Here is a 24933-nt window from a genome sequence, read left to right as displayed (position 1 = left end):
GGAAAATGAGGTCTGGATGTGAATGCAGCGTTTAGTTCATTTGTTGGGTTAAAGCTTTGGGATTTGTCATCACGTTTGTTTATCCAAACTGTATTTCATTTTCCGAAACAGAATCGATTTTTTTTAAATTGGTTTGGTTTCTTGTAATTTTAGCACCAACATTTTCACAGGAAGGTGCTGAGGTCTTCATCATCACTGCAGACGTCAGGCTTTTCTGACACGCAAACTCCACATCCGTCTATAACACGTCACCGTGGCAACAGAAATGAACGCGTTTTCAGCTGCTGATAAAACTGAAGCTGGTAAATGAAATAATTAAATTCAACATCAAATTATAAACTCAAAAAAATGATATTTGTGCCACTAAAAGGACAAAACAATATCAGTTTTAAAATAACACACGTAATTTTATGGAAATATTATTTCAACTTTTTCTAAGAAAATAATTCTGTAAAATCTGTAACTATTTCTGATTTTTGATAAATAAGGCTTAACACTTTTTCAATTAATATTTTCACTGAGTTGTTTGTTGAGTTGATGTGTATTTTCATATATGACTCTTCAAAATTCCTCATTTGTTAGTGTATTATTACCAGTGTATAATTCTGGATGTATTTTTGGACTGAAACTGTACAGATGTGCAAAAGTCTGTGGGTCAGGTTAGTCAAATTCCACCTTCTCATCAACATTTGTAGTTTTCCTGGAAGCAGTAGAGCAGTTTTGTGTGTCTTTGTGGCTCTTTTCAACCATATTTTTGCCTTTGAGTGTGCATTGCTGCTGTACGCAGCATAGCTTCATGGGAAAATGATCCTGCAGGGAGCTGTTTGGTTGAAGATCACCTGCGTTTACATCCTTCTCTCTGGTTTAAAGCAGAAATTTTCCTCGGTTTGATAATGAAATGTAATTCCTTTACTGACATCCAGCTCTCATAAACTCTGAGTTCTTCTTTTTTATCCTCACATTCACATTTTGAAGCCATTACTTAATCACATTGTCAGAATCCCCATTCCTCCTCATGGATATGAGCTTCATTTGAGACCCCGCCTGTTTTTTTTTCTGTGCTTCACTTTGGTGTTTACTTATTTGGAGGATGACTGGATTAGCTGTTGGTGAGATTAGAGGTCATCTCCCGAATCCATTAGGCAGAAATGCTTTCCCTGCATCTGCAGCAGCCTGCAGCGTCTGGCCTTGTAGTTGCATTTTTACACTGCTGTTTATAATCTGCAGCTGTTTTCTGTTTCTGCTGTTAGAGGACATAAATACCATATTTTAATAATAATAATAATAATGTAAATGACATCCTTTCTGTTGAACTTGTTTAGCACGTTAAACTCTTTATATCAGAAACTACTGCGCGTGCCGGAGCTGCCCTCATAATTCCTATTAATTTGTAATTAGCAGCTTTAATGAAACTGATAGAAAAGTATTAGTTTTTAGTTGTACAGGTTCAGCAGAAACAAATCTGCTCATTCACTACAATAAACACGGACACATGAAAGAAATAAAGTGAAGCAGCAAGGAGCATTGAAGCTAACGAAGTGCATTACACACTTATTAAAGTCATTTTCACTTTGCCTCGCAGACCCCAGAAAAACACTTTCAGGTCCTTATTGTACTCCCAGGTACGCCGCGTGGAAACGCTTTTTCTGCCGCTAACTTTGAAGTAAGCTGCGGCACGGACAGGTAGACAGGGGTGGCATCAAATCATCAGCAACTTCAAAAAGGATGCTGCTACTTAGCACTCCTAAAGCTAATGTCCCCCAGACATTCAGGATGGAAATTATTCAAACTCATTTAGTGGCAGCAAATTGGTCTAAGTTCAATCAGAAAACAGACTGACACTGAACAAGAAGTGCAGCCTAATTATACTTGTTTGTCAAATGAAAATTTCATTTGGGCAGAAATGAAACCTCCGAGCGACTTCTTTTAAGGTGAGCTCCCAGTTGTATTATCAGCTAAATGCAGTAAAATCCATAATCATGTGATGATAATGAAAATGGAGCCAATGTTAACATTCAGGCTTCCTGGGCCTGAGGCGCCTGGCGATAAAAATGAAGTACCATAGTCCTCTGCCAGGCACGCTGACACCCGGCCTGCTCTTTAGCCTCTTAGATGCGTTTTTGCATTTTAAAAACTTTATCAAAGCACTGTTGCAATGTGGAAAATGTCAACGTGAAATGCACTGAAGGCAAATTGGAATTTCATTAATAGTAAAATTATTGCTTTTGACTGATGTATTACTATGCTTGTTAAAAAGTGGGGAGTGGAACGCTCGTCTGTCTGGACGGACGTCTTCTCTGTGCCATTTGCTGAAAGTTAGAGATCTACTCAAAATGAAAAGGAAAGTTTGAAGAAGTGGAGAGCATCTGCTTATATGAACACAACCATGATGATCTCCATCATTGTGTTTGAAAGCTGTGAAGAATCTTCTGTTAACGCTGACATGGAATCGTCGTTACAGACAGATTAGGAGAAATTCAGTTCACTCAGATGACAACAGGAGATCTTTATTGATTTAATCCTCAGAGTGATAAACCTGCATCTCCGTTCCTGCAGAAGAAATGAACGCCCTCACAGACTGGTGCTGAGTCGGCGGAAATCTTCCCTGCAAAATTCATTAGAACTACTGCGCTCTCATTATGTGACTCTCGTCAGAATCTATTTCCACAACATACCAAACATGAATGAACTTATTAGTTTTTGGTCTCATTAATGTTTGTCCAACAAAAACAATTAGCTTTGAACCGAGCCGCTATGCTTATCAGAAAAATTGGACGTCATGTCTGATATTCTTTTACCAATTTACAAAAGCTCATTTTTCCTGACTTTTTCTGCATTACATTCTGTTAAATCAAATTTTCTCTTTATTGTAAAATACTGAGTGTTATATGAATGCAGTATTTGTATATTTAAATGTAATAATTAAATCACAACACTGTGTTTCTAAAGGACTGCAGACATGCATTTATTAACATAGGAAGTTGGTTTTAAAAATGTCTCAAATTAACTTTTCTTTCTCAAAAAATCATATAAATTCTGCTTTTAAAAATGACAAGCTATGCTCTTGTCATGTGCAGCCATTTAAAAAAATATTTTAAACCAAATAAAAATTGTTTGCTAAGAATTTAAATAATTTCTATTCATGCATTCACATTTACTTAAACAGCTTTCATTGAATTTATCCTCCCGTTTCAGCTAAACTTACTTCAGCAGACGGCTTTTTGAACCGGGCCTCCATGATCAGATGATGTCTGCTCACAGGAGCTGTGGGTTCACTGCAGACCTGGAATTTATAGCTAAAATCTGACCTCTTGTGCCACGTTGGGGAATTGCAAGATCCTGGATTTTACTGCAACTCTGACCATAAAAAGTAATAGAAATAAAAAAAAAAAAACATGATTACTGATATTCAAACTGCTTTAGAAGGCTCTTTTTATATTTTGATGAGCTAAGACTTTAAGGAATTATTTAGGCTGATTTTTTAAACATTCCTAGTTAACAAACCGGCTAATCAGACTGAAACTGTCAGTCTGATCTAACCTTGAGCCGCTCCAACATGTAACAGAGCAGATTTGGTGTCAGTTGCATCCTCATCACATTCATATTTAATTATCCATATCTTCTGTTGCCCTTCGTTTTTATTCTTTCACATAGTTCATGACCTTTGCACAGCTGTCACCCTCCAGTTCACGCCGTTATCACAGAAATGTCATCAAATATTCCTAATGTTCCTTAAAGCCCTCAGCATGTCTGTCAGAGGCAGGAGGAGCGGACGATGAACTGACAGACAAAGTATTTGGTTTTTCATCAGCTTTTAGTCATTTATAACACATTTTTACTTCAGCTATAAACAGTATTTCAGTCCCTTGTTGGTTTTCGTTCCATTTCCACCTTCTGTTTCATTCAAATGATTAAAAAATTCACAGAGAATCAGCTAAGAGGTCAGAGGTCACTCTGGAAGCTGCTTGGTTGAACAAACTAACTACAAAAGACAAATAAAAAGGAGAAGTTATTATAATAATAATACATTTTATTTAAAGCGCCTTTCTGGCCATTCATGGAGTCTGCATAGTAAAAAACAAAACAAACATAAGAAATAAACAAGAATAAATATACATTAAAAACAGAACCACAATAAAAAAAATGTGCAAAAAATTGAGTCAGAAATTGACCTTAAATAATCATTTCACAACAGAGAAGCAACTTTATAAATATTTCTGAAGAAGCACAGTTCGTGCTGAAAAAAGTTTCTGTAAATGAAGCGGTTCTTCAGGAGGTTACAGATGATTGTTGTTGTCATGTGACTATCACTGCTGTTGTACAGCTTCTTTAAAAGGATCTTCTGAATTTCATTTATTTTTGAACATGGAAAGATGTAAAAAAAAAAAAACTATGAAACAGCAGTCCTGTACCTGTATAATAATGCTTTCAACAGATGCTCATTTGCAGATGAGCTTTTTTTTTTTTTTTTTGCAAAAAAGCTAATAAAAAACAAAAAAACAACAAGTTAATGTTAAGAAACACATAATGAGCGTGAAGAAAATTCCAGAGTCTGGTGCCTTTCACAGAAAGTGCGGTTTGACCAAACGAAAACGTGTACTGATTTTATTTTTGTTTGTTTGAATTTTGTTTAGCAAATGAGACACAAGTACTTTTTAATTTTACTTTTTCTCCTCAGATGTTCATTTATAATTGTTTGTATTATTTCATGTTATTTTCCTGAAAATACTCTAGTTTGTATTTATGTGATACTTTAGTTCAGGAAACATTCTGAAAAGAAGTTCTGGGAGGTTTTTCAGGCTGATTCCCAGTTTTGTTCATTCATCTCATGAGTTCATCTTTGTCACCCTGATGAATCCTAATGAAGCCACAATCTGTCACATTTACTGTACAATGAGGGCAGCCAGCAAACTCCTCTGCAAAATGAGACCATTATCTCTAAGTAGACTTCATAGAAATAAATAAAGTCAGACTTATCTGAGGGACAGTGTGATTACTTTAGCCAAAGTTGACATCCAAATTGACTGTCTTATCATGCTGCAGTGAATTCAGACGTGTGCAGACTGGAGACGGAAGCAAAACGATGTTTGAATAGCAGTTGATGATGGATGCTTGATAAGTTTCTCCAGGACGGTTTGGATCGATGAGCATTTGGTATTCTGCCTATTTAGATAGCAGAGATAAACCTGATTGGTCTAAATGATTCATAAATTATGTTTCCTGCAGCGGAAACATGAGTTCCAGCCTTCAGAAGACGCTGCAGGAACGTGACCAATTCAAACAAAAAGCTTTAAAGCCCATCACACATTTAAGCATACAGGAACGTAACCTGTAAACCACTGAGCAGGACATGATTACCTCCTCACGAACATGGACGTTGGAAATGGATCTCTGAGTAATTGATAAAGAGAGACAGTTTTTCCTGCCTCTGTAAAAATGTTCTCTCCAACGAAGGCCGACAGGAGAAGCTCCTCTTTATAGTCCAGGCGGCGCTTGTTTAATAGTAATTGGAATCTTATCCTGCTGTTTGCTCACGATTTCATGTGCCTCGTTATTCCACGCCTAAACTCCATTTAAGTTTTTAATAACATTTTAGAATAGTTCCTCTTGAAGTAAACAGAATCTGATTACCTTGATGGAGTGAAAATGCATGTCTGGCTCCAGTTTATTTCATTTATTTATTCAGGAGATCCTGATTGGACGGAACAAACACAGACTTGGATCTTGTCAGCATCTGCTCTTCTCTTCTTTGCTCTCCTGCCCCAAAAACAACATTGTTTTTGTATATATATTTTTAGCAGGACTTCAGTGTCGTTTCACTAAGATTCTTCATGTTCCATGTCTTAAAGGGTTGTTTGGGTGATTTTTAGGTCAAATGCATGAACTCTTGGTGCAAAAGGCCTCTGAGAGGTAGCCTCAAACTATTCCCTGATAGTTTTGGATTTCTTGCTCTCCATAAGCCTTTCATTGTCCTGGAAGACCTGCTTTGTACAAGTGCTTGCCAGCTGTCCACCAAATGGGGTTATAGTGTTTCCCTATCAACTGTAAATTTCAATAATTTGTTGGAGGGGCCTCTCACTGTCAGTTTTTATCATATTATCAATGACGCCTCAATTTTCCATCTCAAGCTCTGACCCCCGGCCCTATTACAGTCCTGTAATGAAGTGCAATGGAGTGGTAATTGGTCCACATTATACCAGATCAGGTAACGTTAGACGTATTTCCTTATCACAATGAGCCCTGCTGGTGACTCTCAATGAGAAACCCAACAAAGTTCCTTTCTTATTCAGGCTATCACCAAAAAACATTTCAGCTCCAGACCCTTTTACCCATTTCAGTTTTCCATTTCAGGAACCAGCTCTGTGTCCTCGGACTGGGCTTTGTTACTGTTTCCTCCACTTTAAAGTCTTCCAGTCGAAGCTCAGACGCAGAGCAGATACGAGGTAGAGCTTACCCGGGATGGGGAAGTACAGTAAACGAGATGGTAACATGACCATGGCCGCTGCCATTCTGAATGCAAAGTGCTATGCCTCCACCCTTCCTGCCCCGGAGTTATTCTTCACTCCGACTTCTGCACATTTTCTGCAATTAAACATTTCTCTGTGAGCGCGGCGCATTCCAGGAGCTCATGAAACTGTTTTCAAGGGGAAAAATGCACTGCCATCAATGTTAAAGGAAAGCTGAATATCTCCGACTCCCAGAAAATTACCTTCATGGAAAGTTTTCAGCCAGGAGCCACAGAGATGTTCGTCAAATCAAACATAGTTTGGAAAATTTGCACAAATCAATTTGCGCGTAGCTGCAGCAGTAATTATGACTGTCAGCTATAAAAGAGATGTTAGAGCCGAGTAACAATGAGGGAACTTAACGTGCAAAATCCCTGCCCAGGAGTGAAACAATTACACTCAAAAAATGAAACTTTCCTGTAAACCTGCACCGCTTGCATGCAGACGCATGTTTAGCCTGCGTAGCTGACCTGCAGGCGCAGGACAGACGGGCCCGAATTCAAGCTGTTTGCTGTTCAGATGGATTCAGACCCACAGAACGCTCACACTGCAAATGTTCACGCTTGCAGCAATGTCGAGTCTGCGCAGTGCACGCTCTGCGCGCAGGCTTGCTGAAAACACGCCACGAAAAGACAGGATATTGGATAACAAGGTTAAAATATTGGAGCAAAAATGTTCTCTTATTAAAGTCAGGCTACAGGGATTTGGTTTGAGCCACCTAATAGATAGTGGTTTCAAGGGAGCCCAAACAAAAGGTGACGGGACGGTCATGCTTATGGTAGCTAATGGCAGATTTAGAAGAAATTAGGGAATTCTTTTTCCACAGGAAATTGTACTTAAGGGCAGGTCATGGATCGCCCTGCTCTTCAGAGGCGGCCTCAGAAGTCCGGGGGTGAACTTTTGCTGCAGCCATCCCAGGGTCTGCATCGGGGAAGGAGGTTAAACTGGTCATGTTATTGGAGGAAAGCGGGGATGTGTAAATTGATTTCATGGCTGAAATTCACAGACAGGTGTATAAACTCATGTCCTGCAATGGTGAAGTTACTGAAGAAAGTTCAAGCTGTTGTGGGAAAAGCTGCTCCAGGAACTCTGTGTCACGGTGGTGCAGGGGGATCCAGATGCAGGAAAGATCAGACGAAGAACCGATTATTTAATAACAAGAAGCAGCAGTTGAGGTGGCAGAGAACCCCAAAGTAAACTTAAAAAACAATCATAAACCTCAGACAAAGGGCAACCAAGTAGATTAGAATATTCAGACATGGAGGACTCAGAGACACTAACATATGGCTCGTCCAAACCCATCCAAGTGGACGACTCCACGGACAACCACAGGTGAGTGGGTGTTAACCTCCATGTGAGTGGGAGAAGCACAGGTATAGGTGGTAACCTTCAGGTGAAACCTTAGCCAGCCAAAAGAAACGGGGATGAAAAACAGAAAAGTTTTCAGCTGCAAACGCTCCCTAAACCACAGCCATGGTTACGGCTGATCTGTGTGAAGCAGAGTTTGTTTTTCCTGTTCGGTTGAGTTGAAATACCACGAAGGTCAGCTTCGTGAAACTAAAATCACGTTCATGACTTAGAGTCTAAATCTGTTTCTGTGAGAAACGTTCATCTCTGCTCTTTTTCTGATTGAAATATTTATACCTGATCATGTTCTTATAATTGAGATTTGGTAGATTTTCTTTTCTTCATTGTGATTGGCTCATTCATCACCATCAAATCTAAATTGGTAAACATATGTAAATCCGTGAAGAATGTTTAGATGTCGTGAGGATGATGACATTATATCAAAATATGAGAACAACAAAAAATGTCAACCAGCTTTACCTTATAAAGAAAGAATTTAGATTTATTTCTGAATTAATTGTAATGTTACTGTGAAGCTGAACAGATGTTAGCTGAAACTGTCAGGAACATTTATGCATGAAATCTATCTTTTCAGTGAAAAGTTGAAATGTCCACAGTGACAGATAGCATAAGAACTGGATCTATCGTCCCTTCAAGATTTGAGGAAGGGAAATCTAACTGGTTCCTGTGAGGACGATGTGGGAAGGAAGGTCTGGGGTTCCCGGTGACCTCCTCTCCGCTGATCTTCTGTGTTTTTTGGACCTGAAAATGAGACTCAGACTAAACTGAACACCTTCACTTCTTCAAAACGGGTTCTTGTTCATGGGAACTGCTTCTATTCAGAAAAGCTGGACTCATCAATGCTTCATATAGATCTCTCCTGCCATCTAGTGTTTGTAACTGTCATGTGCCCGTGGTGTGCTTTGCAGAATATTTTAACAGTTTAGAAAAGTTTTTCTTCTAAGTCATAAGATCATCGTTTTCTCATATACAGAACAATAACAAACATTTGTCTGGAGTTCTATTTTTAACACTGACATAAACAGACTCAAAGCATTTGTGTTTCTGACTTTGTGAGAGAAGATCTTCTGTTGAAATGAGCTGTTTCTGAAAACAATCATTTAGTCTGCAAACTCGACAGGAGTTGAAATCCTTTCAGTTCATTTTGTTATTCTGGTTTCTTTATTTGCTTTCAGATTCAGTCAATCATTTTATTTGTAGAACATATTTCATCAACATGCGTAGAACATAGAAGACACATAAATACGGGTTAAAAATAAAAAGTCATAAAACACATCAGACTAAAAATAACAACAATCAAAATGTTGGAAACGCCATGACTAATAGTTTGAGACGGAACTGTGTAGATTAAAAGATAGTAAGAGTAATAAATGTACAAACGATAAACCATAAAAGCCATAAACTGCTTGTAGGAAATATAAATAAATAAGCAATACATGGTAAGAACCCTTCACACAACAGAGAGACAGACCCACCGACCCTCAAGGCCTGGGATAGGGGGATTACAAGAGGAGGGGTGTCTACTCAATTGCAGAAATGTGGGTGTCCCTGAAGGACACAAATGTGAACTGAACTGCACACCACTCATACTGATGAACACACTCTAATCAGCAGTGAAACATTTCAAGGAAGAAGACTTTAGGTCCAGTTGCTATGACTCAACTTCCAAGACAACACCACTTGGATGAATGAAAACCATCACAGACAAATGCGTTAATGTAATTGTAATTGTATGCTAAGTTTAAAACGTGTCATTAATGTACATTTAAAAATCTCCTCAGATGCAAAAACTCTCAGATCCTCATGGAAGTTCTTCCACAGGTGAGGATCACACTTCTGAAAATAGGCTTTGCCGTAAGGTCTGGTCCATTGGGTGGGTTTGGATATGAGAGCAGAACCTGATGATCTGAGGATTCTGGAGGCTTTATAAGGACTGAGGAGATCTGAGAAAGTTCCAGTTTATAAAGATATTTAGAAACTAGATGGAGAATCTTCAAATCAATCCTTGCCCTCAGTGTTTTCTCTGATTTCCCCAGACAGAAAAATTAAAAGTCAGCTCCATTAATGAAACAGTATATCATCAATCATTAGACTCTACAGTCCCTGAGGAAGAATGACCTGGTGTCGTCTAAACAGACTTTTACAAGCATGAACTTTGGTGAGAAATCAAGGTGGAGCAGATAAACACTGGACTATACCCTCGCAGCACATATATCGGAAGCTCTTCTGAAACTTTACACCTTTTTAGGGAAGTGAGAAAACAAAAGATGCTTCTCACTCCCACCACAGGTACAATTGTTCGTTTCTCTTTTGAAAGCAAAAGTGTCCTCAGGGGTCTGTTTGTTCAAACCTTGAGGTCTTTCGTTAACTTTTGATCCTCTGTCTTACAAGCCTCCTTGTTAGACCACTCCTTTGACTTTAAATCAGCCCGGACCACAGAGACGCTGTCAAACATACTTGCAGACATGTTGCACTCAGACGTGCAAGCGGGGCATTTTCTCACTTCTTCAACTGTTTCAGGAAGTGGGGCAGTGCAACCAAAATCAGGAAATTAACAGCTGCTATTTATACAAGCTGCAAAGGGCTCTATCTGGGGAAAGCTAGTGACGTGTCCGTTCACAAAAGACGCTCCTGAGAGAAGCCAGAGGAATTCTTTCTGCGATGATGCCCATTCTGAACTGATATTGACTCCTTTCCAGAATCCAGAACCATGAATGAATCCATCTCAAGCACCAAATCAGGTAAGAAGACCATCAGTCTTCCTCTGTTTTTTTTCCATTAGAATTTAGTTCTGCATTAAAAGTCAAAGTTACTACTGATGAACATTAAACTTTTTCATTTTTTAATCTTTAAACCTTAAACTATATGTGAAACGTGGCAAATGAACGTCCAGAAAAAGAGGAACTGAAATGTTAGCATCCTGTGTGCTTCAGCTGGGCTCATGAAGAATTTCCGACAGTCTAAATTTGACTCATCTGTTCTTTTTTTGATAAGACTTTCCCTTTATCGGCCGGTCAGACAGGGAGGGCAAAGCTCTTTGCTAGGGTTCATGAACGGTTAGCTGAGATGAACGTGACTTTGGAAGACGCTAACGAGTCCTACCAAAGGACTCCAGCCAGTGTTGACTCTGAAATGTTTGTTCAACTCTTTGCCCGCCCTGCACCCACATTTCTAACAGAGTGGACATTCATCCTCCAACCACAGTCACCTTCACGAAGCGCAGCACACCACAGTAAACACAACCTGTTGCTCCATGAAACCAACACACTGTACAGTTCTGATACTATAGTCCTGTGTTCAGCTGATGATCATGATAACGATGTTCTGATCTCTGTCCTGTCTCACAGGTCATTCTGAGTCCACATGTGAGGTTCTGATTCTCCACACTTCTGAAGCACATGAATGGGCCACGTATTTGCAGCAGGTCTTGAAATCTCACAAGTTGCACAGAAAGTCCGTTTTGCTGTATTCACTGAGCTCAGCTGATCAGCTCCATGGATACAACTTTGCAAATTTCCAAAGCAGCAAATGCGTCGTGCTGCTCCTCTCTGCTGTATTTCTGGACATGCTACAAGAGCAGAACCTGCAGCAAGCCCTTCAGGGATTTCTGCAGCCCCCGCACAGAGTGGTGGTGTTGTTCTGTGGGGTGTTTGAAGAGGATGTGCTGAAGGACACGTTCAGGGACTGGATCAGCTGGAGGAAAATCTTTGCTGAAGATGAGCCTGATACTTATGTTTCCACCATCATGGCTGCAGTGACTGATAGTATGGAACCTTTCTAAATTTGACCCTTTTTGCTTCTCAAATTTGTCTGTACTCCCTTCAGCTAACATTGAACTCAGCACGGGGGGGATGGTCACTAAAATTATTTGCCTTTTAGGACAACTTAGTACTTTCACTGCGGTTTAAGTAGAGTTCCCTTTTGCAAAGGTTTTTTTGAAGTTGCTGTTACATCATTTTCAATGCAATATAAAGAGAAGAAGCCCCACTCACATGTCCCCCTTCATGGTTCATCAGTTTCACCCCATAAGTTAGAACTCACAATTTCAGAACATGTTTGTAAGCCGTTTGAGTTCACAGTAAAACATATATTTTGTAACAAAGGGTTAATTCGAAGCTTTAATTCTCTGAACCTGAAAAGACAGAAATCTCATTTGATAAAACTAAAGGTTGCTAGATGTTTTATCTTCCTTCCTTTTTTGGATCACACTCATGCGGTTCTGTTCAAATGGGTTCAGGGTTTATAAAATATCAGGTTTTATTCAGCTCTGTTGAAATGTGGCACTGGCGAGAATTTGGCTTTTTCCTTTTACAACAATCATGCTCTTTAAAGTTCCTTCACAGCATATAGATATATCAGCATGACAGATATATTTAGGAAATATGTATGTATTAGTGACTTTGGTGAAAACAATGATCTGATTGAGTTTGATGGTTTTAAAGGTAGACAAGCCGAGGCCATGTGTGAAAATGAAGCTGCTGCAGTGGAGCCACCCATGGCTGTTCCGTCTGCTCATGAAAACCCCTCTGAGGAAGCAGCAGATTCAGAAAGTGCCCACGTGGAGCCTTCAGGTGATGAAGTGAATCCATCTGAACAGCTCACCTGTCTGACTGTTCAGCCCAGCAGGATTCAGTGTGAGGTACGGTGCCATCTTAATACCTGGAAGCTCCATCCTTGACTTTTTCTTAATGTGTTCTGGCGATTTGCTGTCAAAGTACCTAACATGGATTCTTCCTATATTGTATATTTAATCAGTTCCTTTAAAATAATGATTCTAAAAACATTTAGTCATAATATATACTGATTTCCTGTCTTTTTGAACTTTTCTCAAAGAAACGGGAGAAACTTTTTATCGTTTTAACGACCAAAGTAAGCGATGCTGGTTCTGGACCTGAGGTGGAGTTTTCATCTGAAAAAGGCGGATCCAAAAGGCTTTGTGGCACCATGGAAAATGAGTACACGATAAGCGTCACCGCTCCAGGTAAGACCTTTACAGGAGAATTAACTTGGAAACTAGAGGTCTTCAGGGAATCTTTATCCTCTGCTCGTCACACAGAAATGTCTGCTGGGTTGGTTTCTCTAACGCTGTACATCGGGCAGTCCTGCATTAGCCTGACACCTGTCACCTATTACACCTGTATGGGGGAAGTCAGCCGATACCTGGAACAGGCTGCCGATCCTCTCAAGTTCATCTGCCAGGTGAAGTACCTTTGGATTTCAGCGGAAAAATGTGTCATTTTTATTGTTCCTCATCTTACGGGACTTATTTGTGATTTCCAGGCTTTCAACTTGACATCAAACGCAACAGAATCAGTGGATGAAATTTTAAATGAATCACTCAAATCCAAGATGCCAGAGAGCGGTCTTCAGCTTTTTGGAGTCAAGCAGATTGAAACAGATAATATGTCAGCAAGTGAGTGTGACTCTTCATTTCCTGTTCCCTCTGTGACAACCTCCCTTCCCCCCCATAGAGGATGCAAATTTGCTGTTGTGACAGAACATTAAGATAAAGACCAAATCAAGATGATGAGAAAACCTCCACAAACCGAACCGTTTGTCTGCCGAGCCATTTCTACGGCAGCATGTGCTGTTGGTTCAGATGATGACAGTTTGTGTTTTTCAGATCAACGGGATGAGGAAGTCCCCACTTTGCTCCATTTTGCTGCCAAGTACGGCTTGAAGAAGCTCACCACCACGCTGCTCCACAGTCCTGGAGCTCTGCAGGCTTATAGTGTGATGAACAAGCACGGAGACTATCCCAACACGCTGGCGGAAAAGAACGGCTTTGGCGATCTCAGACGCTTCATGGATGAGTTTGTTGTATGTTTTATTTTCCTGCATGAAGAATAATAACGAGGAGACAGTCTGTTCCTTAATTCCACCTCTCTGACCTGATCCAGGAGACAGCAGACATGCTGAAGTCACACCTGGAGGATGCAGCGAACATAGATGGAGATATCTATGAGGCCATGTCAAACAACTCCCAGGACATGATGATGAAGTATTCGGGCAGCTCTGAGGACATCTATGAGTCCATGCTGAGAATCGATCCGGAGTGTGCTGAAGATCTGTGTAAGCTGGTGTCCTTCACAGACAAACTGCCTCCAGAACGATCTCACCAACATGTTTTTTTTTCCCTTCCAGATGAAGCAATGAGTGCAGTTGATACGAATCCTGAAGAAGCTTTGCTCAGGACATTCTTTCAAGGTCTGTCCTCATTGAAATGTCTCTGTTTTCTTCTCAAAATTAATGTGTGTAGTGAAAGGTTTTTGTCCTTCAGCAAAACCTCAAGCTCCAGACCGGCAGGTCAACAACCTCAGCCTTCAAAGTGAGGAGGAGCAGAGAGATGGACCGACCAGCTTCCTTCATGACGAGAGAGAGGAAGAAGAGAATCCGTACAATCTCTGTCCAGAAGACATTTATGACATTGTAGATGCTAAAAGTACCTACAACCCTGCGATTGTGAACCGTCCACCAGCTCCTGTGCCCAGGCCAGAGTCAGCGTTGGACCCTGAAAAACGAAAGACCTACATCTCCAGAGGTATACAGCCCGTTCTTTGAGTTAAAACATCAGCTTTCTAAAAAGACCAAAATGTAAATAATATGATATTTTCTAAAGTGTTTTCAGATAAAGATGTATCAAGAAACTCAGCCATTGAAGCCGGATATCCACCAGGTAAAACTCAGTTAAGTCTTTTAGCCCAGTGAGACGAAGAGCTTCTGTTTTTGCTGCTTTGCAAGCCTGAGGACACTTTCACTTTGCATTGCACAGATGTTACTCATGCATTCAATTTAAAACACCCAAAGGCTTTTTGAAGCCCCTGGCTTCTGTGAGCTGGAACCTCTGAAAGTCTTTGATGGTGGGAAGACGGTGCATCTCTGAAACCAAAAATAAAACTTGAGGTGATCAGACCTCATGTTCCCAGCGGTCTGCTGCAGTCTGGTTAACAGAGAAGAACATTACCACGACTGTCGTCCTGTCATGTTTGAGCAGCGGAAGCCTAAAACACACATAAATCTGATTGTAGTATGTTTCACAATTATAAAAATTATTTAAAATGCAAATAGAACCAAAAGCAAACCATTTTATTGATATGGGTTGCTCCAGTTTACTATTTTATTTTTGTTTGTTCTTCTTTTTCTGCTCTTTTAGTATTGATTTTCCGTCTTTTAAAATGACCATCTTTTTAGCCCGGCCCGCGGTTGAAGCCCCCATCTCCACCTATGACCCCTATGCGGGGATGAAGACCCCAGGTCAAAGGCAGCTCATATCTCTGCAAGAGAGAGTCAAAGTTGGGGAAATAACTGTGGAGGAGGCGGTGCAGGAGTTCAGGGCTTGGCAGTTTGACCATGAGCGCAGAGCCAGCTCTCTGCGCTATCAGCAGGTAATTTTATCGGGTGCATTTTGTCTCCAGATGTGTGTGGATTCATTCAGTCATCTCATTCATGTTTGTTTGTTGAAGGAAAACCTGAAGAAGCTCAGAGACAGCATCACCAGACGTCACAAAGAACGAGAGAAGGTTGGAAAAGATCTCGGTAGGACTGGACTTTTAATTTTTAAATGCTGATTATTTTGGGGGTCAGACCTCCGTCTGAAGACCCTCCTGTGTTCATAGAATATGAGATAAGTGCGCCGCTGCAGAGGAACCTTTACTGGGGCTCCAACTTGGAGTGCGGCGTGTACGAACCGTCGCCAAGAATCTCAGCTCCGCCTCCTCCGCCTGTTCACACCATCCAGAGAGGCACCTGGAAAACCGGCAGCACCTCCAGCACATCCAGTGAGTCTGTGAGATCTTCTTGTCAGTGTCTCACCCCCCTCATGCTGGCTGGTTCAGATCTTTGATTTTTTGTTTAAGTGATGCTTTTCTGTTTGAGGGAAACTTCTGGGTCCCAGAGGTCCCAGTTGTTAGAAACAGATCTAATCAATACTTTTGGAAAGAACCCAAAGACTGATGATCAGATTCAGAATCATCCAAAACACTTAATATTTTATTTTTGCTGTGATGATTTTTTTGTCTTCAAGTCATAAATTGCTCATTTTGCTCAGTTCAATAAAAGTTCCTTTTCTTAGAATTACCTCTCAAATGTGTGTTAAAGTTCACTTAAATTCAATTCACACGACAAAGTGATCACTCTTTACATCTGTTCCAATCGGATCCTAACTTGCTATTTTTTCCACCTTTATTTCTACTTCTACTTTTATTTTTTGTGCCCACATTATTTGAGTTTGGTTAGAGAAAAGTTGGGTTTTTTTTTAATTATTTCAACTCCATTTAGTATTTTAAATTTCCCCTCTCAACTAACTCAAAGGCAGAAGAGTCCAAAATTGCTTTTCTCTGCTTTACGATCAGAAAACTTACAACATGAAACCCCCTTGACGATGACGCGGTAGGTCACCACACGCAGGAACCTCAGAGGAGCTGGAAGTCACGTGTTTGCTGTCTACTCTTTGTTGTCTCACCAGGCACTGACAGCAACAGACTCAGCACTTTCAGCTGCAGCAGCGGGACGGAGCCAGAATTTGAGGTGAGTAGATGACCAAACATGTTCCTGCTGTCTCAGGTTCACCGCCTGCAGAACCTGCAGCGAGCCCTGCATTCACACAGACGCTTATTCTGTTTCTCTACTTCAGTTTTCCATTTCCTAAAATTTAATGTACTTCTACTTATGCATCTATGTTCAGAGCAAATGATAAGAGAAAGCGTCTTTCCTGTTTTTATCATGGTCTGAATGCGCTTTAACCTTTACTTGTTTTTAAAGAACCTCAGTCCTTTCAAATTCTTTACATTTTGTCTGAGTTTAGCTGAACTTATGGTGACATTTTCAGATGGGAGCTGTGTTCAGCCCAGAACTTGAACTTCAGAATGTGTTTTATTCATTACTAATCAGAAAAGCTGTAGGTCACGCTCTGGTAAAGCTGACGTCTAAAGAGCAATGCTTATCCTGCAAAGTTCACTGAGGAGTCTCACGCTTGATCCTAGTTTTAAAAGTTTCAGTTTCACTTCAACTTATTTTTTTCCAAGAAGGACGCAGCAGAAAGTCTTCCTCCACGTCCGCAACGGCCGTCCGACCCACTGCCCGTTCCTCCGCCCAGGATTCCTCCACGGATCCCGGAGAGGTCAGTGCAGAGTTTGAAATATAGATATTCATTCTTTAGAAAAACCGCCTGACAAGAGTTCACCCACAAGTGAAGCAATGCAGACCAGACGAAAGTCTTTTCAGTTTATGAGCATTTCAGTGTCTTCCTGCTCAGATGATCAGAACAGCTTTCACAGGAGACAGAAACTATATCTATTTTTTATATTTAAACAAATCAATAGTTTGGGAACCCTCTCCTCAGGTTTTTTCCTGATTCTGTGAGATTCAACCACCAAATATGGTGATATGACCCTAAAGAGCTGCTGAATTTTACACCGTCACATTTGTGGAGTCTTTAGCACAACTTAATGTCACGATTTTATTGTAAAAAAAAAAAAAAACTGTTACAAAAGACACCTAAAGTGCTTTAGTTGCTGCAAAGCTCTGATAACATCTATCTGTGTGGTTAATGTTGCCACCGTTACAGAGCTGTCACGCTTTATCATTGCTGTCAGATTAATTCACCAAAAGGATCCGGAAGGTTCAAAAGTGAACGGCTGACACGAGAATACAGAACATGAGAAACAGCACAACAATGGATCAGCTTCACAAAGCAGAACTCTGGAGGAAGTGACACTTTAAGCTTTGATGAGACGCAGATAGCTCTGACATTCAGACTAAAAAAATACCTTTAACAGAACAAACAGAAACACAACAACTGCGCGTTATCTAAAATACTGAAGAAGTCTTTAGATATTTTTAAGCTAGCAAAGATTTAACCTTCAAGAATCCAAAAATAACCTCAAAACCCTTCTTTTTTTTCTTTTACTGCATTTATTTTATGTAATAAAATCTGTCTGAGTTCAGATGGGCCCCTCATGATTTCAGCTTCTTGGTTCTGTGACTCATTTCAGGAGGACAGGGTAAACTGATGCACATGAAACAACCTTAGCTGGAAGTGAAGTTCAAGCTTTAGCTTTCAGAAAATAAATATAAAATGTCAATTCAGTTTTGCTGTCACTTTTTAAAAATGATTCATTAAGCTGTGATCCTGAAATTGGTGGAATCATGAGGTGAAGTTTCTGTTCTGAAGTTTTCACTCAGCTGTGTTTGGAAATGAGTCACACACGTCTCAGAGTTGGTCTTCAGCTTCTGATTCTGGTTTTCACAGGGTTCCAGAGGTGGTGCATGAGCGCTACATACCCTGCCCGACCCGAGCGCTTCCTAACAGGCCGATGAACAGAGACATGGCCCCGCCGGTCCCTCGCCGCCAGAGGTGATGACCACGGGTCTCCCAGAGGTCATCAGTGAAAGGAGGGATGCTGTTCACAGAGGAACACTTTAAACTGGTTTAAATTAACTGAACATATCAAGTTTGGCTGGTGTGGCTGTGAGTAATAGGAAGTGTCAAAATGTCTTTTGTTTTAAAGCAAAAAATAATTCATTGTAAAAAATAACAAATGTGGACGTTAATGTGATTAATTTTAGTCAATAACAATTAAGAAAAGCAAAGACTTTATACGTTTTAAAAATACTTTTTTCTTTTATTTTGGAACTTGTTGTGTTTGTTGAAATGTTACCTGATAATCTTTAGGTTTTTTAATTTATTCACTTTAAAATGAATTAGGTCATGTATTCAAATGAATGATGGGGAATTCCTGAATCTTTGATGGGATCCTAATATTTCCTGGAACCTCAGATGTGTTCTGCTGCAGCACTTTTGGATGAGAGGTACTCCCCTTCAAGAAGGACCGTGGATGGATGGTAGCACACTGGAGCATCTCCCGTCCCAGAGTTCTGGAGGGATCTTAGCATTACTTCCCACAGAGGGTCTTCCTCACAGATGCTGAAGATCTCTTCAATAGTTCCTTTTTCACAGACGGACGCTCGCTCCTTTTGATAAAATCAGACACTGAGGAGTTTTCTGTATAGAACGAACAAGTTAAAACTTCAATTCATTTCAATTCCCATTAAACTTGAAAACTCGCCATTCTCTGACATCTGTCTTTATTTAGATATTACAAAAAAACCCATCAGAAACACAGGACACATTTTCTTTTTCTGTCAGATGTTTAGTCTTGTTTATTGTAAAGGATGAATCTCTGATCCATCTCATCAATCATCTTTACCCTCTTGAATTTTTTTTTATAAATCTGATGAAAACTTCTACACTTTTAAACAGGTAATACTTTTGGTTGAAACTTTCAAGATACGTTTTTTAAGCCATTCCCCAAAGCAAATTCAAAATTAAGTATAGTATAATGAGTCTGGCTGCTCTGTTTTTAGTCCTAACCTTTGACTCCACTATAGTTTCAAGTCTGAACTGAAGATGATGTTTCTTTGCTTTCCAGTGGCAGACTCTTTACTGCTGTGACATTCTGCATTTGTGAACTTATTTCACAGCTTAAAGTGAAAATGCTTCTTAATTTGAATATACGAGAACCGGGATTCAAATGACTCTTATAGATGATTTCATGCATGAATAATCCAGTTGGCTGATTTGCCAACCTTCTTTCACAAATACTGTAATTTAACAGAATTAAATGCTCCTCTAAGAGATAATAAAATGAACGTTCAAAAAACACACCAAGGCAAATTACAACACAATAGATTTTATATTTCTATTAAATGAATTTTAAACAACTGAAATGTCATATTTTAATATTAAAAATACATTTTCAATTGAATTTGGTACCAAGAAAAGCTAAAATCTAAAATGCAAAATTTCCTTTTATTCAAAATTGAATTTTTAAAAAAGTATGATAAAATTGTAATTTTTCATTCTAAATAACATAATGCAGTTTCATACAACATAGTCAAATTTAAATTGAGGATTGAATATAACTTTAATTTGTGGGTGAAACCACCCCCTCCCCATGATAGAAAACTATGGGGTTATTGTACAGCTTTTTTAAATTTACTAATGATAATAATCATATAATAATTAAAAGAAGAAATAAAAAATATACCCATAAATCAATATAACATGGTTAATATCACACAGACATGGCCCCCAGAGAGTGTCTGCTTTGAGCCCCCCAGAGGATTAGGTTGCTGCTTTAGGGCCTTATTTTCATATTCAAGTTATTTCCATTTTGTTAATTTTACACACTTTTCAAAGTTCCCCTTTCCTTGTTCTCCGTATAATAAAATGTATATTTCCATATTGTGTAACCAAAAAACGTTTTTTGTTTTTTTTTCACAAGCTGCCCCTTTCTAACTTTGAGCCCCTGCCCCTCTATAATCCTGTGCGCGTCCCTGGTTGTGTATCAGCATTTCTGCACTTCCTGCAATAAATTAAAAGTGAAAAGGCTTAAATCTACAGTGAATGTTGGATGGATGAGGGATGTGACAGAAAGATCAAGAGGCTTGGAGGACCCCTGAGTCTTCTGCAGAGGAGGATGAGGGGTTCAGTGATGAAGATGTGGAACCTCGTCATTGTTTTAAGATGTTTTTAAATTGTTTTTGGAGATGCAATTCCAGTTTTTTTCTTCCCTTTTTGTTCGTTATAAATTCTATGATATGTGATTAATTCATAAATAAATTATCTTCAGCTCTGGGGGAGGGAGGAGGGAGGGGGGGGGGGGATCCCTCCATGAGACCAAGCTGAGGCTTTTATTGTGAAGGGGCGCCCGTGACGCTGTTTACGCAGCGAAGCGCCGCTGAGTGTGAAGCGCTGACGGGACGCAAGAGGGGAGCAGCCGCGGTGCGGACACGCACGAGTGTGTCCGCAGTGGAGCGCGCGCAGCCCGACGCTGGAGCCCCAACGCGCACACGTAAGTGTGGATGCAGCATCTTTCATCCGGATTAGAATCCATCCAGAACAATCCAGACAGAGGCTCGGTTCCGTGATACAGCCCATCTGGCTTTGGGACAGTTGCTGCAGTGGAGACTCGTCCTCATGAAGCCCGGGACACCAAAGCTTTGCTGACTCCACAGAATCCAGGGTGCTCAGAGCGTCCTGGTTCCGTGACTTTGAAGGTTGTGGGTCTCGTGAGCGCAGGCTGACATGGTCCTGGTAGGATGTGTCTATAATGCGGCATGGATGCCACAGTGGCATCATCAGACTGGACCGGGGATGATCCAGGTTTAGTTTGACTCCTGAGCATCCTGGGTTTTTCCCAGGGTTCCATCCCAAATTATATGAGAAAAAACATGTCACAAATACATGCCAATGGTTCCTTTCAAACGCAGATATTTTTCAACTTTCTGTTTTGATAGACTGAATGAAATGGAGGGAAAATTCTTTAAACCAGAAGCTCCTCCTCTCTGGTTTCATTCATGCTTTTCTGCAGAGGATCTGAGAAATGTGACCCTTGAAGAATCCCGATAAAATATTAACCCTGACACGAATAATTCATGGTGCTGCTCGGAGGAGACGCAGCAGTTTGCAGTCAGACGGACTTTCATGTCAGTTTGGTCAGAGGGACATCCTCCCAGGCTGGATGTTGTCTCATGGGATTACGGGACATCCCAGCATTTCTCTGTCATGTGACCTTTTGGCGGTCGTGGACCTCCAGAATCTGAATAAACTCGTCTCAGACACGTCACGTTGGTCTCATGTTTGGTTGTGCTGGGATCAGTTCCTTCAGCTGTTCTCCTGTGACTTTATATTGACATGGGTCTCACAGATTGACTTGTTTAAAGAACAATCATTTAGTTTTTGCAATAACCTTATTAATGGCTGAAGAAGCTTCAGGTCTCATTCTGCATTATTGCTTGTTTTAGCCTGCAGCTCCTTCAGAAAGAAGTAAAAGTTCAGTTTTTGTTGGTTTGTGACTCAGAAGCTGATAGACTCCTCTGACTTGAGTCAGGTTCAGTTGTGGGTCATCACACAGCTGGTCATCACACAGCTGGTCATCACACGCTCATCTGGAACTGCTGTAGGAAGTTACCAACTTTGCAAAGTGAATGTATCTGATCTATTTCAACAGAGAAGCTGACGTGTTTTGTAGGATCTCCGATTGAGTGCATTTGTCTGGACAAAAGAGGGTTTTGAACTGAATTGTTCATTTTGAAGTGTTCTCCCGTCTCATCCAGTGGATGGATCGGCTCACTGAGCCCACAGGAACCTCCTCACCGCGTCGGTGAATGACTGAAGGCTTCGGGTTGGACGGATGTTTTGTCCAGACTGCAGGGTTTCTGTTTTCACTCCCTGTTAATGTTACCATGCGTTGCTTAGCAACCCACCCCTCTCCCCATCGCCTGCAATTGGCTGAAGTGGACAGTAAAGCTTCACGGAGCTCCCCTTTGATCACAGCCACATGTAAACAAAGGTCTACTGTAGTGATGGATGAGGCGGAATTCTCCTTCATCCTTAAAAACATGGCGCCCCCCCTTCAGGAAGCTGGAGGCAGAATAATGATGGAGGACAGCGTCATCATCAATGTGAAGCAGATAGGAAGATCTGGTCGTAAACATGTGAATGTTTACGTGAACTGTCTGTCTGTGAACTGTAGCCTGTTCAGGCTGATCCTGGGTGAGACTCGCCCTGTCAAGCTCCGCCTACATTCCCGAAGCAGACAGATGATGGGGACCCTCTGGAGTCCTGCTCATTTCACACGAGGATGCCTTCAAGGCACTTAAAATTACTGGATTATCGCATCGCTGTTTATGTTCACGTTGAGCCGCCATATCCTATGACTCAATTATCGAGTGGTCCTGTCACACAGGCGCTCCGAGTTATTTTAGGGATCGCGCTCACAGCTTCCAATCCTGGGTGGGGATGAGGAAACGCTTTCAACACGCTCTCAGACACTCAACTGAATTTTCATTGCTGCTCACCTAACGTTCTACATCTGACAGGCTGAGTTTTAAAGAACAGATTCTTCCATGATTTGATGTTTTCTTCTCATTTGGAGCGATTAGCAGCAGCATAGACCTACTTTACCCCTCCAAGTCTTGGAGTGTTGCTCCTAAAACTTCATCACTTCGGGGGGGGCTGTCAGCTCCATCACATTCTTCCTACGCTGGCTCCAAAAGCCTAGCACCCACGCTATAAGCAGCTCCACCCAATCCCAGCAGCTGCTGTGCCCCCCCAGGACGTTTACAAGCACCAGCCAAGACCAGCCGGGGTCACGTCCCCTAAACGCCTGCACTTTTCATGACTGACTGTGTTCCTGTAACAGCCAGAGGTGCCGTGCTCATTGATGAAGCCCGCCGTGACCTCAGAGGCTCTGGTACATACATTTCCTTTTATGCTGCAGTTGTTTGAAAGGAACCTGAAATAGCTCCACGGTAGGAATGTGTAGAATTCCAGGCTGCTGTCCTGCGTGGAAGCTGTTTATGGAAGACAGAGGAGAGGCTCGGTGGGGGTCTCTTCTTAATTAGGGGAGGGAGATAAGATGTGCTCGGCAGAGGGCCTTTCTAGCCATGTTTGGAGCTGTTTTCTGGGATCCGTGCGGCGCTGGAAAGCTTCTCCGCTCCCTGGCGTTTGTTGACAAAGCAGAAGTCAAACAGTGTTATGTAACGACGCCTCCTCTGTCCATAGTACAGCTGAGCGGCTGGTGAGAGCTCCCTGTGTCAACAAAGCTGATGTCAAAGCTGCTCCCGAACGTGTCACAGAAAGATCCAGAACATGACATTTATCATCGTTCAAATTAACGCTGCTTCTGTTTGGTCAGGAGAATAGAAAAACTCAATCGCTTATGATAAGAAATTTAAACTTGCAACTCGCCAACAAATCCAAATAAGGACGTTTATGGTTAATTTTTCTAAAATTTAAGAAGCAAACGTTCAGGTAAGTGGAGGTTCATTTATCTTGACAGATAAGGAGCTTTCTTAATGTACAGCAGCTTCTAAAGCTACTTTACTGAAGCTTGATGTGTCAGTGAAGCCTTCAGTTAACAGGAGCCAGACAGGAACGTCCCCAAACCGTCTGAACATTAAACTTTACACAGAAGGTAAAGTTAGATCCTCAGATGTCGTCTGACCTGTGAAGACCATAATGCTTCATTCTGGCTCCGTCCGGGTCCTTCTGTCAGATTTCTGCCCCACATAGTTTGTGGGGTCACTTACTTTTAACAAACTGTTCAGAGTCCCGACTGTGTGCTGAATTATGAAATATATAATCAAGTTGGTAAATCTCAACGGACAGACATGACTGCTCCCTCCAAGGTTTGTCTGAATGTTCTGTTGCAGTAAAGTTAGAACATTTTAACTCTGAGGGTTAGCTAAACATCATCAGCTCAAAATAGTGTGTAACTAGTGTGTTGAGGTTGATGTTTTCATTTTATTTACCAAAAGTCTCTTGGTAAAGTCTCTGGTTTTATTATACATTTAATTGATGAAGAATTGTGTATTTCCGAAATCATTCAATAAAACAACATTTTATATAAATATCAGTATTGATACGGGTGATACTAGCCGGATAATTACCAGGTATCGGATCAATTCCCAGTAACATCCACCTTCCAGTATCTTTTAGCATAAGGCAGTTGCTCTCCTGTCTTTAGATGGAGTGATTTTCTTTTGTTAAAGAGACTTTAACCTATAGCTAAACTTTTTGCTTCATTAGGTCACAGAAATAATCATAAACTTTATGGACATTTTTTCATTTACTTTTCAGCTTGTTCAGTTTTTATGAATCTGCATCCCTGACTGACTTTCATTAGATCTGCAGACAGGTGGTTTAAATAACACAGACATTGAGGAGTGATGGGAGGTGGAGTCCTGCGTGGTAAAAAGCAGGCGCCCTCTAGTGGTGGGTGCATCACTTGTTGGTCGTGTGTTTGGAGAGTTCCAGATGCAGGTCTGCTCTGTGGCTGAGTGGGTGCTACATTCCCAGGTGACATGTGGTGACAGCTCCATCTGGACGTACCGTCTTTTAAAACAAACAGACCTCAAGATAGTGGCGGTCAAGGTCAGAGCTGGGACCATCCCTCTGGACTCTCAAACCTCCGTCAGCCCACAGGAGCCTCAGAGGCACTGGGGTCTGCAGGTCCAGTGCTGTCTGCTCGCCTCGTCCTGTAAGTAACGTGTC

General features: G+C 41.0%; 1 protein-coding gene across 3 annotated transcripts; it reads left to right on the top strand.

Moving 5' to 3' along the window:
- Positions 1-10081: 10081 nt before the first annotated feature.
- On the top strand, positions 10082-18406 carry pik3ap1 (phosphoinositide-3-kinase adaptor protein 1). 3 transcript variants are annotated; one of them, XM_036215647.1, is made up of 18 exons: positions 10082-10163; positions 10574-10615; positions 11222-11638; positions 12317-12513; positions 12708-12855; positions 12931-13073; positions 13155-13287; positions 13498-13694; positions 13775-13946; positions 14019-14081; positions 14155-14415; positions 14494-14550; positions 15066-15259; positions 15338-15410; positions 15491-15652; positions 16339-16400; positions 16898-16992; positions 18124-18406. In XM_036215647.1, the coding sequence occupies exons 1-18, from the start codon at positions 10142-10144 to the stop codon at positions 18230-18232; spliced, it is 2547 nt and encodes an 848-aa protein (XP_036071540.1). In that variant the 5' UTR covers positions 10082-10141; the 3' UTR covers positions 18233-18406. The 3 variants fall into 3 exon arrangements, with proteins under 3 accessions (XP_036071540.1, XP_036071541.1, XP_024152805.1); XM_036215648.1 differs by having other exon boundaries at positions 10085-10163; positions 16901-16992; XM_024297037.2 differs by lacking the exon at positions 10082-10163 and having other exon boundaries at positions 10252-10615.
- Positions 18407-24933: the final 6527 nt, after the last annotated feature.

Source organism: Oryzias melastigma, linkage group LG15, assembly GCF_002922805.2.
Source record: "Oryzias melastigma strain HK-1 linkage group LG15, ASM292280v2, whole genome shotgun sequence".
Taxonomy (NCBI): Eukaryota; Metazoa; Chordata; class Actinopteri; order Beloniformes; family Adrianichthyidae; genus Oryzias; species Oryzias melastigma.
The sequence above is the reverse complement of the archived record's forward strand: the minus strand, read 5'-3'. Positions and strand labels throughout refer to the sequence as shown.